At 38.8% G+C, this 19,901-nt stretch overlaps 3 protein-coding genes across 4 annotated transcripts; 1 reads left to right on the forward strand and 2 right to left on the reverse strand.

Annotated features, from left to right (window-relative positions):
• The first annotated feature begins 1,022 nt into the window (after positions 1 to 1,022).
• On the forward strand, positions 1,023 to 2,958 carry LOC108252801. Its single transcript, XM_026826082.1, has 3 exons — positions 1,023 to 1,221; positions 1,680 to 1,869; positions 2,864 to 2,958. Exons 1-3 carry the CDS (start codon positions 1,030 to 1,032, stop codon positions 2,956 to 2,958), a joined length of 477 nt encoding a protein of 158 aa, XP_026681883.1. The 5' UTR covers positions 1,023 to 1,029.
• A 1,392-nt stretch (positions 2,959 to 4,350) lies between these two features.
• Positions 4,351 to 11,548, reverse strand: LOC103512666 (calmodulin). 2 transcript variants are annotated; one of them, XM_008477443.3, is made up of 6 exons: positions 11,521 to 11,548; positions 11,121 to 11,275; positions 6,510 to 6,540; positions 6,039 to 6,170; positions 5,091 to 5,273; positions 4,351 to 4,461 (listed from the first exon to the last, which is right to left on the reverse strand). In XM_008477443.3, the coding sequence occupies exons 2-6, from the start codon at positions 11,121 to 11,123 to the stop codon at positions 4,361 to 4,363; spliced, it is 450 nt and encodes a 149-aa protein (XP_008475665.1). In that variant the 5' UTR covers positions 11,124 to 11,275; positions 11,521 to 11,548; the 3' UTR covers positions 4,351 to 4,360. The 2 variants fall into 2 exon arrangements, with proteins under 2 accessions (XP_008475665.1, XP_008475664.1); XM_008477442.3 differs by lacking the exons at positions 11,121 to 11,275; positions 11,521 to 11,548 and adding an exon at positions 6,836 to 7,292.
• Positions 11,549 to 12,630: 1,082 nt separating this feature from the next.
• On the reverse strand, positions 12,631 to 19,055 carry LOC103512669. The gene is made up of 6 exons (XM_008477445.3): positions 18,984 to 19,055; positions 17,496 to 17,821; positions 17,087 to 17,290; positions 14,686 to 14,996; positions 13,803 to 14,062; positions 12,631 to 13,253 (listed from the first exon to the last, which is right to left on the reverse strand). The coding sequence occupies exons 2-6, from the start codon at positions 17,739 to 17,741 to the stop codon at positions 13,057 to 13,059; spliced, it is 1,218 nt and encodes a 405-aa protein (XP_008475667.1). The 5' UTR covers positions 17,742 to 17,821; positions 18,984 to 19,055; the 3' UTR covers positions 12,631 to 13,056.
• Positions 19,056 to 19,901: the final 846 nt, after the last annotated feature.

Genomic DNA, 19,901 nt, shown 5'->3' on the forward strand with positions numbered 1-19,901 from the left:
GATTTAACCATACCTTCTTGTGCCATGGGTCCACAGGTTAAATTTTAAAGGCAGGAAAAGAGTTAATAAAGGAGCACAGTAGCATTCTGCCCCACCAAGTCAAGAAATTTTGATTTAACCATACCTTCTTGTGCCATGGGTCCACAGGTTAAATAATGAGAGAGAGAAAAATAAAAATAAAATGAAAAAATAATCATCAAACGGTATAAAAATAGGAAGGAAAAGAAAAGTCATGATAAAATTTAACTCAAATTTAAATTTCCCCCATCTGTGGCACAAGCTCTGCTTATATGGATGGGTATACTATTTATATATAAAAAAATTCCATTTATAAGAATCCCATATGTTCTGACAGTTATATTGAAAAAGTAAAAATAATAAATGGAAACTTGGAAAAAAAACTAGGTACCTAAAATTATCGATTTTTTTTACTTAACATTAATCCATGTTTCCATGTATCCCCCCCCCATTTCTTATTGAAATCCTTGCTCAGGGATAAAATAGCATAAAATAAAGAAAATCTTGGTTTTCTTTGTAAGTAGGTCATTGTAACATGTGTAGGTAGGTACCTACTTATTTGAGTTGGCACTAGGTACCTAAAATATCGATTTTTTTTTACTTAACATTAATCCATGTTTCCATGTATCCCCCCCCATTTCTTATTGAAATCCTTGCTCAGGGATAGAATAGCATAAAATAAAGAAAATCTTGGTTTTCTTTGTAAGTAGGTCATTGTAACATGTGTAGGTAGGTACCTACTTATTTGAGTTGGCTGATCTCGAGGTTGACCCAGCACCTAAATGGAAAGTTCTTACGAGTGTTTTTTCTCACCAATCTTATGAGAGGCACTAACTAAATGGGATGGGTATGGTACGACACAAACAACACGAGTCTAATGAATCAGGTGTTCCATCGCTACGAAAAATTGAGGCTCTTTTTTTAAGTTGGTACTTTTTTAAAGGTATATAGTTGAGTCGAAACTTGTCACTTACTTCGGTTTTTCAACTAATCTGTTCCCTCCCCTCAGGTATGTACTACGGTGTGAGCATCTGTCTGGTGTCCTTCGCCTCAGGCCTGTCTGTGGTGACCCTGAACATCTATCATCGGGGGGTCCGGGGCACCAAAGTCCCCACCATAGTGAAGGCCCTGGTTCTGGGGAAACTGGCCAAGTTTCTGCTCCTCGAGTTCGAATCGCGGGACTCCCGCGAGCGCAGCTCCGTGGTAAGTTTTTTTTCCATCAGTTTGGAGCTGGGGCGGCTAGAGATTCGAATAGATTATAGAATATAAATATGTATGTACCTTGGTTATCCTGCTCGAATGAGACTAAAAAGTCCCTTTGCCCCAGCAGTCTAAACAAAGTCTCGTGTATTTTATAGGTTTATAAGAGAACATTTTTCATGCAATACATAATGTTACAGATTGTTATTTCTGGTGCTAATTGATACCTATAAATATATGTAGTTAGCTTGGAGGGTAGCGTGTCCGCCTTGTAAAAGCTCTAGGTTGCGGGTTCGATTTCGGCGCCTTTATTCTAAAGCTAAACATCCAAACAGATGAGTTTCATTCTCGGAATGGCTCTCTTCCTTTTTAGACGATAAGATCTCCGTTGTTTAAGTTCCATTTATAACTGTTTTACTGAATAAATTGTTTCATTTGTCCTAACTTACATTTGCTTCCAGTACCAACAACAGCCGCCAGGGCACACCAAACTCAGAAGGCCGCCTGGAGGGCGGATCGACTGCTCTACAAGGGCCGGCAAGTGGATCACTGAAGACCGCGAGTGTAACGCAACCAGCGACCCGCGCACTATGAGTCCACGGTTTGCGCCGCGGCATAAGACGCAGTACGTGAACGGGATTCATGTGAACGGTACGTTTTATTGTTTTTAAAGGGTTAAAAAATAAAAAATCTCAGTTGATAGTTAGGTAGGTAGCTTTTCTTTGGGAATTTTAACCATGTTAAGCATAGGTACTTATGCAAATGATTGTCACAAAATATCGTTGTCCGACGCAAGACCCGTTCCCTTTTATCATGAGTTTCATCCGATTTTTTCCCGAATGTCCTGTAGGTATTGTAGAGTGTTCCACTTACTCACGACATGATTTTCTCCGAACGACAAGTGGGAACGATCCTTTAGTTCACCTTGATAAATTATATGACTTCACTTGGACCCGAACTACCAAATCCGAATTCCACCGCGCTAACTACTGCACTACTGGTGAAGGGGTTTCATTCTAGCTTCTCATTGGACTGGGAGCATGTGATGACCCAGAAAACACATGGGACCAAATTTACAATTTTATAGTTACTCATTCCTCAGTCCATCAACATAAAACTCATCTCGAACTTTTACTGCAACCAAAAACAAAACTTTGAAACGGAAGTTTAAAATCCTAAAACTAGCCTTTGTTTTATTGTCCCTACACATGGGCACTGGACGGCATTAAGGTGTGTCCACACATAGTCGACCGATGTTGACTGAACCGTCCACACTGCCTTGACAACATAGATTCACCTCGTCGATCGACGGGCGGGCGGCTATGTTTGGATACAGCTTTACAGATCTTTTACCATACAAAAATTCGGTGCAATACCTATTATAGGTACGTAGGTATTCTAGGAATAAAATAGACTTCTTCTTCTTCTTCGCCTTTTCCCATGTTCAGATGGGGTCGGCGTTTTTCATCAGCCTCTCAATTAGCCCTAAAACTTAGATACCAATTTTACGAATGGATGCCTTGCGCACTCACCTTTGCTTTTTCTTTAGCAAGGGAAACAATTTCCGATGAAAAAAGCTCAAGATTACCCATTACTTTTGGAAAACTCTAAGTCCTAATTAATCCCATGTTTCTTTTTCCCCCAGACACCGAATCGTCCAACCTCATCCGTCTTCTCAACCAGGTGCACCATACGATCGAGCGAAACGAGAACCGCCTGACCGATCAGGTTGTGTTTTAAAGGGTTAAAAAATAAAAAAATCTCAGTTGATAGTTAGGTAGGTAGCTTTTCTTTGGGAATTTTAACCATGTTAAGCATAGGTACTTGTGCAAATGATTGTCACAAAATATCGTTGTCCGACGCAAGACCTGTTCCCACTTATCGTGAGTTTCATCCGATTTTTTCCCGAATGTCCTGTAGGTAATGTAGAGTGTTCCACTTACTCACGACATGATTTTCTCCGAACGACAAGTGGGAACGATCCTTTAGTTCACCTTGATAAATTATATGACTTCACTTGGACGCGAACTACCAAATCCGAATTCCACCGCGCTAACTACTGCAATACTGGTGAAGGGGTTTCATTCTAGCTACTCATTGGACTGGGAGCATGTGATAACCCAGAAAACACATGGGACCAAATTTACAATTTTATAGTTACTCATTCCTCAGTCCATCAACATAAAACTCATCTCGAACTTTTACTCTCTCTTCCTTCTTCCCTCCCCTCTCCCTCTCTTCCTCCCTTCCTTTTTCATTCTCCTTCTCTCTCTACCTTTCTCCCCTCCTGTATTATCCCAGGGTTAACTTAATTAACTTTTGGCAAAGACATCACAACAGGAAAGTTTTTTTGCCTTTGCAACATATTTCCTTCTCCTTCTTCTCCTCCTCCTCCTTCTTTTTCCCCCATCATCTTCTTTTCCCTTTTCCTCTTCGTCTTTCTTCTTCTTCATCTCCTTCTTATCTTTCTCCTCCCTTCCTTTTTCCTTCTTGTCTTTTCCTTTTGTTATTCTCCTCCTCCCTTTCAACATGAGTTCTCTGTTCCTCTTTTCTTTGGTTCCTTATTTGTTATCAAACGTTCCATATTTCTCCACGCCCTAAACCAAATTTTCTCTTCTTCCCTAAATTGACTTCTCTCTCTCTCTCTCTCACTTTTCCTTCCTCTCCCTAAAGTTGATTCTCCCTCCCTCCCTATATCGTTGTATCCCCTAAAACCCCTCCTCTCCCTCCCTCCCTAAACCGCTCTCTCCCCTCAACCTCTTTCTCCTCCCTTAACCACTCTTTCCCTTCATTCTCTCTATCCTTTCCTCCTCCTCCTCTCTCCTACTCTCCCCTAAACCGCTATCTCTCATTCTCTCCCTTGAACACAAACACACTCAAATTTTGATACATTGTGTTCACATGACTGGGTAGAACAATGTAAAATCAGGGGACCTTGAATGCATGGGTGTGGTTTTTAAGTGAAAGCTTCTAAAGTTACGATGTTTTCTTGCTTTTTTAGGACAAACAAACGAAAGAACAAAACCAGATAGGGGGTAAAGCACTTTCTGTTGGTGACTGCTTACCATGCAGAAGGCTCCGGGTTCGATTCGCAGGGTCAACAAAAATTTACACTCATATTTTCTGATGATCTCGAGAGGACCTAATAGTAGTCAGGTACAGGGGCACATGCTATCTTGACAAAGTCCTCATATCGGACCTTACTGTTCATGGTGACATTGGCTTCCCGGAAGATTTGATCCACTGAAAAAAATGAGAAAATAAATGAAAGATTTTTTTCTTTTTTCACTTCAACTTTGAGAGAAATCGTGTTATTAAAACTTTTTAATCGTTTTTAGGAGAAAGCCAGCCGTTCAGAGAATGAAACTTATTCGTTCAGAATAAAATTCGTCCCGGGCGGGAATCGAACGGGCGGCCTAGCGCTTACAAGAGAGATGTGCTACCCTCCAAGCTCACAGCAAGCTGGCTACAATGATTTAGTACAGGCGTTATTTAAGTTTCCAAAAGGAAACCGGTTCCGTTCCCGAAAGTTTCCAAAAGGAAACCGGTTCCGTTCCCGAAAGTTTCCCAAAAGAAACCGGTTCTGTTCCCGAAAGTTTCCCAAAAGAAACCGGTTCTGTTCCCGAAAGTTTCCAAAAGGAAACCGGTTCCGTTCCCGAAAGTTTCCCAAAAGGAAACCGGTTCCGTTCCCGAAAGTTTCCCAAAAGGAAACCGGTTCCGTTCCCGAAAGTTTCCAAAAGGAAACCGGTTCCGTTCCCGGAAGTTTCCCAAAAGAAACCGGTTCCGTTCCCGAAAGTTTCCCAAAAGGAAAATACACCTTTAGTTTTCAGGAGTTCCATCTGTTTCCACTTTTATCTGAGGTTTCCTCTTACCTTCTTTCGAGCTCAACCCCTCTCCCCAATTAACCAGGACGTGTTTCAAATATTTGGCGGGCACCGTCCCACTTTTCGTCGTGTCAGCGGCTTTGAACGCATCCACTACTTCTTTGGGTATGTCTTCGGCTTTGCTGTGAGTGTGCATTACTTTGAGGAAATCGGGAAACGACAATTTGCCACCTGAACGCAGAAAACAGAAGAAAAGCATTATTATTGAACGAACAAAACGACTATTTTTTCAAAGAGATTTGACAGAGGGAACTGTAAAACCCAAGATCTTATCGTCCCAAAAATCAAAGAGAGAAGAAAGACAGGATAGGAAAAAGCTAGCCCTTCCGAGAACGAACATTATCCCATCAGGATAAAATCTGCCTCAGGCGGGAATCGAACCCGCGACCTTGTACTTACAAGTCAGACGCGCTACCCTCCAAGCGAACTAGGTTGGAACGACTATTTTTATTCCTCGTAATCGAAAAACAAGCTTACTGTCAAAGTAGGTAAATATGAATTCTCGGTAGTAGACTCTTCAGTCAAATTACCTACGTATGTGTACCGTAGGTAAACAAAGAGGTCTACAGCATAGACATTTGTTTCTCCATTTAAAAAAGCGAATTTCCCGTGGGAATGTCACATCTATTATTCTGCAATTTGTTCTGTCTACGGCCCACAGGCTAAGTTATGTTATGGGAAATGTCGGTAGTAAATACCTACCATACCTAATAATAGGTAGGTACACAGCTTTACAGGAGAGTTCCATTCCCTGAGGAAAGCAAAAATTGTAATCCCCTTTTTTTATCCTATGTTTCATATCGAGATTGAATTTGATCTCTGTTTGACGGATTTTATCCTGAACGGATGTTTTTTCTCGGAACGGCTGGCTTTCTCCTATCCTGTCTTCCTTCTCTATTCGATTAAAAAAAAAACCTGTTTAGGTACAATGCGTACCTTTCTCCGCCAGATATTTCTTGAGTTCGGCTATGGTGGGACTCATACCCAGAGATCTCATGATGACCGACAGTTCATCCAGGGTTTTGATCGTACCATTCCTGGCGAACAGGAAGAAACATTCCCGGAATTCTGGGAAAGAGAAAGAAAAAGAAAACCATCAGATTCTATTATTGTGCTAATATAGGGCGGCGCTTCAAAATCTTGACGTCCCGGCATGCTAAATTAAATAGGAGAGTTACATTTCTTGGCAGATTTTCTGGACTTTGTGGACATTTTAGGGGGGCTGATTCCATCATATTTCATTTGATATGTACCTCAATCTGGAAATACCGAATTTTCATTATTGTCAAATTCTTCGACCGTATAACTAAAGGTAGGTTGAGTATCTCCCTATAAACTTTCAATCTCTTGGCCGGAATTCGAAACGGGGGCGACCTATGATAAATAGGTAGACACGGGATAACTTACCATCAATATCTTGCTCTCGAAAGTGATGAGCCTGGAAACAGACAATAAAATTGTATTCTGAAAAACAATATGGGCTACAACACATGGTACTTTCAACAACTCCGCTAATGTTATCAGATAGCATGTCATTTTAGTGGAGATGTCAAATATTCCAAATCAGGTTATTTTGGCGTCTCCACTATTATTGATGTTCACATTCAGATTGATGTTTTATTAGTGGAGATGTCAAAAATTCAAAATGTGATTATTTTGGCGTCTACACTAATATTATTAGTGATTGATATTAGTACCTGCAAAAAACAGCAAAATAAATGTTATAAACTCACCATTTTTTTAAAATTTCTGTCTATTGAATCCGCTCAATATCGACTTGTCCAGAAATCTTCTTCACTAGTAAAACTTTAGAGTGTCAGATCTTCAAATCCACTTTCAAACTTTCATTTTGTCAAACTATGTATAACATAAACTGGGTCTATACAACTACAACTAAGATAACTGGACATAGAGCAACATTGCTACACGCACTCTGTAAAACAAGACAGATTCACAAGAACTTCGCAAGATTCACAGTGAATGAATATTAAAACAAATGAAAATGAACCAAATGATAAACCAAAACACCAACTGATCTGATAACTGTGTTAAATGGACAAGATAAAATTTATTAAGATGGGTATTAGATACCGTAGGAATGTAGAAATTCCAGATCTATTGTAACAAAACCAAAACAAAACAATGGATTTGTAAACACAGAGCCACTATTGTATGTCCAGAGACCTGGAGAAGACTGAGTAGTATAACGTGGATATTCATTGACTCACAAGAAAGAGTTGTTAAAGCATAGAGTTAGAGAGAGGGGTATGACTGTAACTTCACGACTGAGTAAACGTTACAGGTAGCATGTTGATGTTGTGAGGTAGAATTAGAATAATAATTCTCACTACTTATATGTATGTAGGTATAGGTACCTATTAACAATAATAATACAAGGATGATGTTACCTATTGTTATTATTTTATTTTATTTATTTATTTTTTTTTTTTTTTGCTAGTGTTCTTGTTGTTGTTGTTGTTGTTGTTGTTGTTGTTGGTGGTGGTGGTGGTGTTGTTGTTCTTGTTGTTGGTGTTGTTGTTGTTGTTACTTGTTTTGTTGTTTGTCTTTAATCCCATTATCTAGGTGGGAGTTTTTTTTCCCCTTAAATTAAAAAAAAAAAATTTTTTTTTTTTTTTTTTTTTTTTTTTTTTTTTTTAAAGAGCACCATACAAAGTTATTGTAAAATGGTGACCAAGTGACGTCTTTAGCCTCAGATCAAGTTGTTGGGTGGAAGAGGTCCTTCAGGAGAACTCTACCACTAGAAATAAAACCTCAGGAAAAAGATCAATTACACTGAAGCCGTTAAAGTCTTGATTTCAAGAAAGAAAGAAAAAAAATTCATTGACGTACAATGTTCACACAGCCTCTTTAGATACATTATTATGTATGTAGGTTGTACGTTGTACATAATATAAATATGTAGGTAGGTATAATGTCACTAATATGAATAAGTAGAAAGTCAGGATATAACGGGCAACCCAGGTGAGTAGCGCCACTAATTGAATTAACCTGGCTACCTCAGGCATGGATACGATATCACGAGTTATACTGGTTCTAAGGAACAGGCATGGATTCAAGAACCGTGTGACATTATTTAGGTGAGTAGCGACGTCTAGCGTCGCTAATTGAATCAACCTGACTATGTCAGGCATGGATGTGATATCACGAGTCTTGATACTTCTAGGGAACAGGCATGGATTCTTTTATTACCAGAGGGTAATAAAATACGGTAGAAATGGAAACGTTTTTTTTGGGATTTTTGCCCTCTTTTGTATTGGAAAAACTTTCTTTTCTTTTAAGAGGTTTGACAGAGGGAACTGTAACTGCTACGGTCTTATCGTCCCGAAATCGAAGAGAGAAGAAAGACAGGATAGGAGAAAGCCAGCCGTTCTGAGAACGAACATTATCCCATCGGGATAAAATCCGCCCCGGGCGGGAATCGAACCCGCGTCCTAGCGCTTACAAGGCAGACGTACTACCAACTAAGCTAACTAGGCTGGCGGAAATACTTTCGATTTTAGCTTTTGTAGTTTCAATCAATCCTGTCTTACTACTTACCTACTATAGCTCTGACTTAGGAATTTTCTTGCGGGTCTACTTAGCTTGGAGGCTAGTCCTATAAGCGCTAGGTCTAGGTCGCGGGGCGGACTTTATACTAAACAGATAAGGTTCGTTGTCGGAACGGTTGGTTGAACAGGGAATGACCAAAAAGAAAAACATACATTCTTTTTCAATGTATAGGTAAAATTTGTTTAACTACCTCAGAACCTATTTATTTTGAGGAATGAAAATTGCAGAACATCAATAAAAAATAAATAAAACAGCTCTAACCAAAAACATTACAGAGATCATTTAGTGTTGAGTTTAGGTGTGTGACTGTTGGAACACAGACGGTATGTAAGTAGAAAGCAAACTGATTGTTCGCGCCGCAGGCGATACTTTTATAGTCTGAAGGCAACTAAAAAATCAGTGTATTGATTTATTCTCATCATTTGAGAGGCTGTCCGGAAATTCAGAACTTTGGGTTTGATCCCAGACAAGGCGAAAAACCACCTTGGTCTAGTTGGTGGTATCGCGGTTGGCTTCTCGCCTAATAAGCAGGAGGGTTCAGGTTCGAATACCAATCAAGTCATGCTTTTTTTTCTTAATTTTCAAGAAAATTATTAAAAGAGCCTCTTTTATCTCATTTACATACGTCAGTTTTCAATAATCAAATTACATAGGAAGAAATATAGAACAATGAAAAACTATATAAAATGACTAATATGCAACTTCTATCAATAAGAAAAAAAAAAAAAAAAATCTACCTATCTAAATTGACAAATGTATAATTTTACAAATACTGCAAGCACCATTGTGAAAAACTTAAATTAATACCTACCTACTTAGCTTTAACTATCGAAAACTGTGATGACTAAATAACTGCCTAACAAAAAACAAACAAAATCTCCGTAGCACTGAACTACGATACCATTTATCGGGTAGGTAAGCTCATACCTTAGGCCAGACTCACTACAGTTCTAAAAAAGGTGCATTTTTCTTTCGGGAATCCTGACCACTGGAAAATTACACCTAAAGTTACCTACTCGTCTACCTATTCGTAACACCAGCAAAATTAAAAAAAAAATATATAATAATAATATAAAATTAAAATGGCTACCTATATTTGACGTGAAAAAATTTCATGAAACTTTGCTGCCTTGGTATGTCAATGGTCGTTTGTTTGGTATTCAAGAGGTTGCGGGTTCGAATTTCAGTCAAAGCATGAAATTTTGTTGTTTATAGGTACCTAAGACGTATTGACCATTGGGTAATTTTTCCTCGGGCATTCAAATATTTTCATAACTCGCCTTGAACTTGAACCAACAACCTACGCATCCAAAATTCACTGTGCTAACCACTAAACTAGTGCGATAAAGAAATGTGAGTTTAACATTATTAAAAACATTTCAATGTCACTAAGCATTAAAAAAAACATTCAACATAGAACTAAACATCAAGGGTGAACAAGAACATTTTATGCAACTTATACACCATTGAACGAAAAAAAAGAGTTAGAATCACATATGTCTAAAGCTGTGTCCACACATAGTCGAAAGTCGTCGATCGATGTAAAAAACATAAACAACTTTTTCTTCTCAGTCGACTGTCGATCTATGTCGATTGACGGCCGTAGAGTATGTGTGGACACAGCTTAAAGCTAAAAAGACAGTAGAGCGAAAAGCATAGAGATTTTTGCTGTCAGCTTTTTGTGGTTTGAATTCGTCGTTTTCCTCTATCTCCTCAATGCTCTATGCGCTATGCTCTCCAATCAACTTTGTTTTTAGCCTAAAAAATCGAAATTGATGATTCTAAAATTGAATCACACATATTGAGAGCTAGCTTGTCTCAAAAAGGACTAAGTGGGGACCTTGTATTGGGTGCCGACTGTACTGGGCTACAACACATGGTACTTTCAATAACTCCGCTAATATTATCAGATAGCATGTCATATTAGTGGAGATGTCAAATATTCCAAATCAGGTTATTTTGGCGTCTCCACTTTTATTGATGTTCACATTCAGATTGATGTTTTATTAGTGGAGATGTCAAAAATTCAAAATCAGGTTATTTTGGCGTCTCCACTATTATTGATGTTCACATTCAGATTGATGTTTTATTAGTGGAGATGTCAAATATTCCAAATCAGGTTATTTTGGCGTCTCCACTATTATTGATGTTCACATTCAGATTGATGTTTTATTAGTGGAGATGTCAAAAATTCAAAATCAGGTTATTTTGGCGTCTCCACTATTATTGATGTTCACATTCAGATTGATGTTTTATTAGTGGAGATGTCAAAAATTCAAAATCAGGTTATTTTGGCGTCTCCACTATTATTGATGTTCACATTCAGATTGATGTTTTATTAGTGGAGATGTCAAAAATTCAAAATGTGATTATTTTGGTGTCCGCACTAATATTATTAGTTATTGATATTACCTGCAAAAAACAGCAAAATAAATGTTATAAACTCACCATTTTTTAAAATTTCTGTCTATTGAATCCGCTCAATATCGACTTGTCCAGAAATCTTCTTCACTAGTAAAACTTTAGAGTGTCAGATCTTCAAATCCACTTTCAAACTTTCATTTTGTCAAACTATAACATAAACTGGGTCTATACAACTACAACTAAGATAACTGGACATAGAGCAACATTGCTACACGTACTCTGCGAAACAAGACAGATTCACAAGAACTTCGCAAGATTCACAGTGAATGAATATTAAAACAAATGAAAATGAACTAAATGATAAACCAAAACACCAACTGATCTGATAACTGTGTTAAATGCACAAGATAAAATTAAAGATAGGTATTAGGTACCGTAGGAATGTAGAAATTCCAGATCTATTGTTCAAAACTCGATTACAAACCAAAACAAACCACTGGATTTGTAAACACAGAGTCACTCTTGTATGTCCAGAGACCTGGAGAAGACTGACTACTCAGACTAGCATAACGTGGATATTCATTGACTCACAAGAAAGAGTTGCTAAAGCATAGAGTTAGAGAGGGGGATATGACTGTAACTTTACGGCTGAGTAAACGTTACAGGTAGCATGTTGATGTTGTGAGGTAGAATTAGAATAATAATGCTTACTACTATGTATGTAGGTATAGGTACCGGGGTTTGGTCCGGCTGAGAAAATCAAAAATGGGTATTGCACATGGGCATTCCACCCTCGGGCGCTACGCATACGTTAGCAGCGCGCAAATAGTCAACAGCACAAGCGTCAATATCACATGATGCGCACGGGACACTATTCCGTCTTCCGCACCGATCCCCATGAAACATCACATGAGCGCACATTTGCCGCGCTTCCGTCTCTGATTCCGAGGTCTGCCCGTACACTGGACCTCGGAAATGTAGGCGGCATAGGCGAGCTCGAGCTGGGCAGAATCGGAGCGCTGTTCGGCGTGCGCGGGGCGCTCAATGTCCTCGGCACACTGGTAGGAGCATGCCCAGTGTTGAAACGGGACACACGTGTTGCCTGGAACAGAAGAAAAGAAGACTGAAATATGTGGTATAGACTAGGGGGAGATTGATGTGTTATAATTAACTGTAAAACTCAGAAAAAAGGTACCTGTCCCTACCCTAATAACATCAATCGATAGTTGGGAAATGGTAGGGTTGGTTGGCTCTTCGTTGGGAAATGATAACATGGTTTAAGAACTGTTGGCCGGCGGTAAGACAGTGCGCCAACCCATACATTTTGCCAAACACCAAAATATAACGTAAAGCTAACAACCAACAATTATCCAACCTAAACTGGAACCGAAACTCTACACCAATCAAATAAAATCAGGAAACTTTTGTTGACCCTAAATTGGTGAGGCGGTTTTTTTTTTGACACTCTAAGGATGAGGTCTGTCAGACCATTTAAAACTTGGGAAACATCTTTTGCTAGCATAATAACATCAATTGTAGCATCAACGCATAAAACTTCTTTTTACGAATCAATATTACTCCAATACCTAATTAATTTCCATTTCCAAGCATATTTAGATACAAACTGAATTCTGTGGGGGGTCCGACAGACCCCATCTCACCAAATAAGGATACATATTCGTGAGAAATGTCGTGTCACATATGGGGTAACTGTAAAGCATTTAACCTCAAATCATCTATCAACTCCGGCTACAACCAACAAAAATGGGTACCTATTGCACATGGGCATTTTACCCTCAGGGGCTTTTTCTCAAGCAGTCCCTCCATCCACCCCTGGTGGGCGATTGAAAGGGGGTTTGGTCCGGCTGAGAAAATCAAAAATGGGTATTGCACATGGGCATTCCACCCTCGGGCGCTACGCATACGTTAGCAGCGCGCAAATAGTCAACAGCACAAGCGTCAATATCACATGATGCGCACGGGACACTATTCCGTCTTCCGCACCGATCCCCATGAAACATCACATGAGCGCACATTTGCCGCGCTTCCGTCTCTGATTCCGAGGTCTGCCCGTACACTGGACCTCGGAAATGTAGGCGGCATAGGCGAGCTCGAGCTGGGCAGAATCGGAGCGCTGTTCGGCGTGCGCGGGGCGCTCAATGTCCTCGGCACACTGGTAGGAGCATGCCCAGTGTTGAAACGGGACACACGTGTTGCCTGGAAGAGAAGGAGAGAAGAATAAAACATGTGGTACAGACTAGGGGGAGATTGATGTGTTATAGTTAACTGTAAAACTCAGAAAAAAGGTACCTGTCCCTACCCTAATAACATAAATCGATAGTTGGGAAATGGTAGGGTTGGTTGGCTCATCGTTGGGAAATGATAACATGGTTTAAGAACTGTTGGCTGGCGGTAAGACAGTGCGCCAACCCATACATTTTGCCAAACACCAAAATATAACGTAAAGCTAACAACCAACAATTATCCAACCTAAACTATTTTTAGGGTACAGGGTACCCAAAAGTTCAATGATAATTAAAAATCAGTCAAATAAACTAAAACACCTCTTCTCTTTGATCAAACGGGGATTGCTCTAATGACACGTCTGGACCAAAAGTCATGAGCGAATTTCTTCCATAAGTAAAACACCATAAGTACTTCAATGATAGTCAAGGGTAAATGAACATGTCATTGGCTTTACAGCAAGATGGCATTTTTTAAAACTCGGGTTTTAAAAGTTCCCTAGATACGGAGTTTCAAACTTACCTAGATACGGGGTTTTAAACGTGAACACTTTATATCCGGATCTGTCCAGGGGTTCGGCACTGTTACAATAATGGCACACATGGTATTGGTTGTATTCCCGGGCTATGTAGTCTACCAGGGGACCGGGAAACAGTCCTGGCTCGAAGAAGTTCTCCTTAGAGGCAATGACAGACTGAACGGCTAGATCTTGCAGCCGGGATGGCTGATGTAGCTTCTTCTGCTTGCGAAGTACCTCGTCCCGTGTACTCGTCGATCGAATCCTGATGGGGAAATTTAAATACTTCATTAAATGTATCACTAAATGTATTGGAGAAAAACTTACCGCTAGGTCGCGGGTTTGATTCCCAAACGGGGCAGATTTTATTCTGAACGGATAAGGTTTGTTCTCGGGACGGCTGGCTTTCTCCATTTCTGCCTTCCTTCTCTCTCCGCTTTCGGGACGATAAGGTATTAGCAATTACAGTTGCCTCTATTAATCTTTTTAAAAAACTTGACTTTTTTCATAGAGGGAATTATAAAAAATAATACCAGTTCTTATCGTCCCAAAATCGAAGAGAGGAGGACAGGATAGGAGAAAGCCAGCCGTTCCGAGAATTTGACGTATGATAAAGTTTGCATCAGACGGGAATTGAACCTGTGATTTAGCGCTTACAAGACAGGCACTCTAACCGCAAAGTTATCTAGGCTGGCTAGCTGATTTATAATCTAAAGTTTAAAATCAACCAATCAGATTGCTTAATCTTATGAGTTTAACTTAAACCAAGTATCAGATTAAGTATGGTCTAGAGTACTCTAGAGTTCCACACCAACAAATTTTCCAAACTATCTAAAACCAGTCCTCAAGTCAAGACTACCTACCTCTCTAGGCATTTGAGCCGCTTACCTCGCGTGTATGTCGGAATGGTACCACATGAACGTGGACTTGAAGTAGTTGTGATTGCCATGCCTATATACCGTGTCCAGCTGGGGCATACTCAACAGAAACCCGGGCAATGCATCCAGCAGATTGTTGTCCAAATACAAGTGGGTCAGATTCTTGCAGAAGGTCAGAGTGAAGGGAATGGAGGCGTTCTGGAGACAGTTGTCCGTGAGGCACAGCACGCGAAGGTTGGTCAGACGACCGATGTCGGGTGGGAGAGATGTGAGGGAGTTACTTTTGAGGGAGAGCACTTCGACGGTGTCGCATTTGAAAATCTGTGTGAGGGGAAGTAAAGAAGTAAAACGTGGGTTGAAAACAAGTGGGTTAAAATTGAAAAAATAAAAAATAAATAAAAATAATAATGATAAAATATATTATGCATACTCTCCTTCCTATAGGAGTATAGGATAAGGAAAGTAAAAACGCATGGGAAAAATATTGTGGTATCTAAATATGAGAACAGATGCCCCCAACTTCAAGGCTACAATTTCTTTGGCACGCATTCTAGGCTTACTACGCCCAGTAATGCGTCTATGCATGTGAGTCACCGTATGAAACATTCAGAAACAATGTAACCACATACTAAAGGTACAATAGTTTTACATTTACGGACCATATTAACATCTGTACATGGAAAATTCGTATGATATGACCCCCAAATTCAATGTTATGTAAACCACATACACACAGAAACTACTGTAATTAATTGAATCGTACAACGTTGCGTCGCGTTGTAAAACTAGAAATCGTATTCAAAGGAACCGCGGCCCAAGAATCGAACCCGGGACCTCCTACATGACAACTATCCTTCCTTTGGTTATAAATAATCTTTTTTTTTCCATTAGGCGCTTTAACAATGTTTTTGTGCATGTCGTTCGCGCCGTATAAATAATCTTTGTCAGAGCGAAATTAGATAAAGTTAGAACGATTTCTCGCGAAATTTACTCCACTATTTGTTCTCTCTCTATTGATGGAGTAAATAATCACAAAAATAAGCATGTCCATTCGCAGTCTTTTTCTTATCGATATCCCAATATTGTCAAGAGGTAAATAACTTTTGACAATGATATGTTGATAATTTAGTGCAGTTCCGATTATTTGATGTCTGTCTACGTCTCTAATAGGTTTATCAAGGGAAAGTAGGAATAATAATTTGATAAAAATAGCATGTGTGATAAAAATAGCATTATAAATTGATTTAGACTTGGTACAATCCGTGTTTAAAATTATTTGCCATTTCCAATTATAATTGTTTTTTCCCCCTTCTTCTTTTTTCTTTCAATAATGTAGTTCTACTATGAACATGTCTCAAACGACCAATCCCCAGAATCAAAGTAAATCATGCTAACCACAACACCACTGAGGTTGATTATTATGCAGAGAAAAGGTTAAGAATAAACAGTTACCATAGCATGTAGATACCTACTTTTAGGACAACACAAAACATCAAAACAACCCTTATTGATCTTTGAACCTTTTTATTATCCTACAATATTAGATCTACTTCAGAATAATAGTTAGAACAAAGGATACAGTAATTCCAGCATGATGTATTCTATTCTATTACCTACATTATTAATGAATTTTGTATGTCAATAGTATGAATAATCTCAGGTACCTAAGTATTAGGTATGTATTTGTTCATGTTACTTCTAGGTAATACCTACCTATTTGTTCCTTTCTATCCAAATACTTTATAAAAATACTCAAGTGTAGAAAAATTAAAACAAGATAGAAAGATTCATAAATATGTACCTTTGACCTATCAACCTCTGAATAGTTAGGTATGTACCTAGGTACCTATATGATGAGTCATAGTATTTCCTCATTCAAAATGGTCTAGAACCTTATCTGTTATCAGTTTAAAGATGTTTGACATGTATTGTTTATCAATTATCAGTGTTGTAAAGCATTGTCATGGAGTTATGAGAATTGGAATTTATTATTAGGTACATGCCTGCTTCCTACTCCTACCAATCTTTAAGGAAAAAATGCCATTATTATTTATTAATGCAAACGTAGTTTAGCACAGTGGTTCTTAAACATGGTCCACAATTCTTTCTAGAGAAGGTAAAAAAGTACAAAACTACATAGTACTTATAACACATCCTTTAGTTTTTTACTGTTTTAGGTAAAAGAATTGTAATTGTGGCATGGATGTTTGTCACAAAGGAGAGGCAAGAAGACAAGAAGAGGAGGGAGGAGAGTAGACAAGAAGGGAAGAGATGAGACAAGAGAGGGGATAGGAAGAGGAGAAAGAACTAGACTAGAGTGTGAACATAAGGGGGGGAATAGAAAAATAATGATAATAAAAACTGGTAAAAAGGTAAGTAACTACAACAATCTCTATCACCCAATATCTTACCTCTAGAGGCAATGATGATCTGTCGTAGAATTTGAATATCCCATCTAGGTGAATTTCTTGGAACTGATGTCGGGAAAGATAGCGGCTCAAAGGTGTGCCCAGATGACACTTATCTTTGGTAAGTTCAAATTTGAGAAATTCTAGAAGTGTGTGAGGACATTTGTCAAGAGCTACAGCTAGATACCACAGGTCAGTGGCTATTCTCTGAAAGGAAGAAAATAATCCATTTTTTAAGTTGTAAGAAAGTAAGAACAAATTATGATGAATCACATTATGTTTTAGTCAATTCATTTCAAAAGTAAGTTCAAGTGAGTTATCTTAATTTGACAATTTTATAGTTATCTAGGTAGGTAGGTATTCAAGTATTTCCATTTTGATAGGTGCCAGATCTATTCCTATTGAAACTTACCTTGTCAAATCTGAATTTCCAAAATATTCCTTGTAACCCTGAAGCCTTGCTGACATGTAGGTCCTTCATAGTTTCCAGGAGCTTCTTCACAAAACTCCACAGCTCATAGGTTTCCTCATTGGTATTTTCTTGTTTGGCTAGCACATCTTCTTGAAATCGTTTGATACACAAATACTCGTAGCTATGAAATGATCTCCTTTCTGTTGTGTCAGGCATGGTTGACGTTTCCCCAGGATAGATACACATGATGCTAGGAATGATTTTGTACTACTGAATCATCAGAAACATCATACCTATTTGAAATTACTGAAGCATGTGAAATACACCTTGACGAAAAAGATACAAGTTGGTTGTTTAAGTAGATAGTTCCAATATTAGAGTATGCAACTTTAGAACTGAATTTCTCTACTTTTTCTTGGATTAATCTTGTAAAATTATAAAAAATACCAAGCTATTGGAAACTTTTACCTATCTGCTTTGTATCGGACCATAAGATGGCTAGATTCATTTGGTGTGAGTAGGTTTGGGCAGATAAATATCCGGGATCTTCCTTTATTTTACACAAGTAGGTAGGCAATGGGGCACAACCAAATGACAATTTTTTTCGAGATAGAGTCCTATTCCGATGTAAAAGTACCCAAAAAGTGCATTGGCGCACTCAAAAACATCCAAAACGGTCCCTAAATCCCCTAAAATGTCGCTAAAAGGTCGCAAAAAAAATAACGTTGAAACAGCCATGGTTTACGACCTCGCATGAACTGAAGTCATCACGAAAAAATGGCTGCCCGCGAAAATTATAGAAGCTCAACCAAATGACAATTTTTTTTCGAGATAGAGTCCTATTCCGATGTAAAAGTACCCAAAAAGTACATTGGCGCACTCAAAAACATCCAAAACGGTACCTAAATCCCCTAAAATGTCGCTAAAAGGTCGCAAAAAAAATAACGTTGAAACAGCCATGGTTTACACATGAACTGACGTCATCACGAACTGACACATGAACTGACGTCATCACAAAAAAATGGCTGCCCGCGAAAATTATAGGGGCTCAACCAAATGACAATTTTTTTCGAGATAGAGTCCTATTCCGATGTAAAAGTACCCAAAAAGTACATTGGCGCACTCAAAAACATCCAAAACGGTACCTAAATCCCCTAAAATGTCGCTAAAAGGTCACAAAAAAATAACGTTGAAACAGCCATGGTTTACACATGAACTGACGTCATCACGAACTGACACATGAACTGACGTCATCACGAAAAAATGGCTGCCCGCGAAAATTATAGGGGCTCAACAAAATGACAATTTTTTTCGAGATAGAGTCCTATTCCAGCTATTGGAAACTTTTACCTATCTGCTTTGTATCGGACCATAAGATGGCTAGATTCATTTGGTGTGAGTAGGTTTGGGCAGATAAATATCCGGGATCTTCCTTTATTTTACACAAGTAGGTAGGCAATTAAAAGTAAAAACTAGAAAATTATTCACTTTTATAATAGATTTCACAATCACAGACCAGTTTAGAAAATAGAAAGATAGAAAATTAGAAACTAAAAAAAAATTAAAGTGTAAAATAAACTTCAAATCAAGTCACAAGCGAGTCAGCTGATTTGCGTTATCACTCAGTGTTGCCACTGCTATACAAAACATGAAAAAAAGATCGTACGATATCTGTGAAATACCGCACGCCGCGTTGATGCGTGATTTTCATTATTTCATTTCCCCTCCTGGGGTATCTCTTCGAATGAACGCCGCGTTCAAAATGATTAAATGAAGCAGTTGCAAATGGGTAAAAATTATTAATAAATGGTCGATTCCTACGTAAAAAGTAGTGAAAATCCAAATTTGAGGTCGAAACTCCGAAAAAAATAACTGCAAAAGGTCGAAAATTCAATTTTCATTTTCGGTTCTAATGAAAAAGTTCAAAGATGTGTGACGTCAGACTTCAGGCAGTTGCTTCGCTAGGTTGCGCCAGTATGCAAGCGCGCTTGCGGAGGAGCAGAAAGAAATGCACAGAAACGTATGCGCACAAGCACATTAATGTGTTGCCTGCGAGGGAGCTTTACTCGGAACATTTGATGTGACCTCATCGTGTACGCGAGCGTATGTCGATTGCGCACAAGCACATTAATGTGTTGCCTGCGAGGGAGCTTTACTCGGAACATTTGATGTGACCTCATCGTGTACGCGAGCGTATGTCGTGACGTCAGAATTCACGATTTACCGGTATTTTTTAATCGATTTATCTCGAGATCTAGAAGTCGTAGAATAAAAAGAAAAATTGCATTGTTCCTCATTTTCCTGCTCTTTGACTTTGAAACATCACCCACGTAAGCGCAACTGTTCTATTCATAACGCACTAGAAGAGATACGCCAGGAGGGGAAGTGAAATGAAAAACACGCATC

Source organism: Diaphorina citri, unplaced genomic scaffold (genome assembly GCF_000475195.1).
Source record: "Diaphorina citri unplaced genomic scaffold, Diaci psyllid genome assembly version 1.1 scaffold872, whole genome shotgun sequence".
Taxonomy (NCBI): Eukaryota; Metazoa; Arthropoda; class Insecta; order Hemiptera; family Psyllidae; genus Diaphorina; species Diaphorina citri.

What these genes read in the sequence shown, in the direction of transcription:
- LOC108252801 (XM_026826082.1), top strand. Translation starts at nt 1,030, where the DNA reads ATGTACTACGGTGTGAGCATCTGTCTGGTGTCCTTCGCCTCAGGCCTG. An exon ending in CCCGCGAGCGCAGCTCCGTG is followed by an intron (nt 1,222 to 1,679) that starts GTAAGTTTTTTT and finishes ATTTGCTTCCAG; the next exon opens with TACCAACAACAGCCGCCAGG. An exon ending in GAACGGGATTCATGTGAACG is followed by an intron (nt 1,870 to 2,863) that starts GTACGTTTTATT and finishes TTTTTCCCCCAG; the next exon opens with ACACCGAATCGTCCAACCTC.
- LOC103512666 (XM_008477443.3), bottom strand. An exon ending in GAAATATCTGGCGGAGAAAG is followed by an intron (nt 5,274 to 6,038) that starts GTACGCATTGTA and finishes TTCTGCGTTCAG; the next exon opens with GTGGCAAATTGTCGTTTCCC. An exon ending in GGGGTTGAGCTCGAAAGAAG is followed by an intron (nt 4,462 to 5,090) that starts GTAAGAGGAAAC and finishes CATTTTTTTCAG; the next exon opens with TGGATCAAATCTTCCGGGAA.
- LOC103512669 (XM_008477445.3), bottom strand. Translation starts at nt 17,741, where the DNA reads ATGTGTATCTATCCTGGGGAAACGTCAACCATGCCTGACACAACAGAA. An exon ending in GGAAATTCAGATTTGACAAG is followed by an intron (nt 17,291 to 17,495) that starts GTAAGTTTCAAT and finishes TCTTCCTTTCAG; the next exon opens with AGAATAGCCACTGACCTGTG. An exon ending in CATTCCGACATACACGCGAG is followed by an intron (nt 14,063 to 14,685) that starts GTAAGCGGCTCA and finishes TTTCCCCATCAG; the next exon opens with GATTCGATCGACGAGTACAC.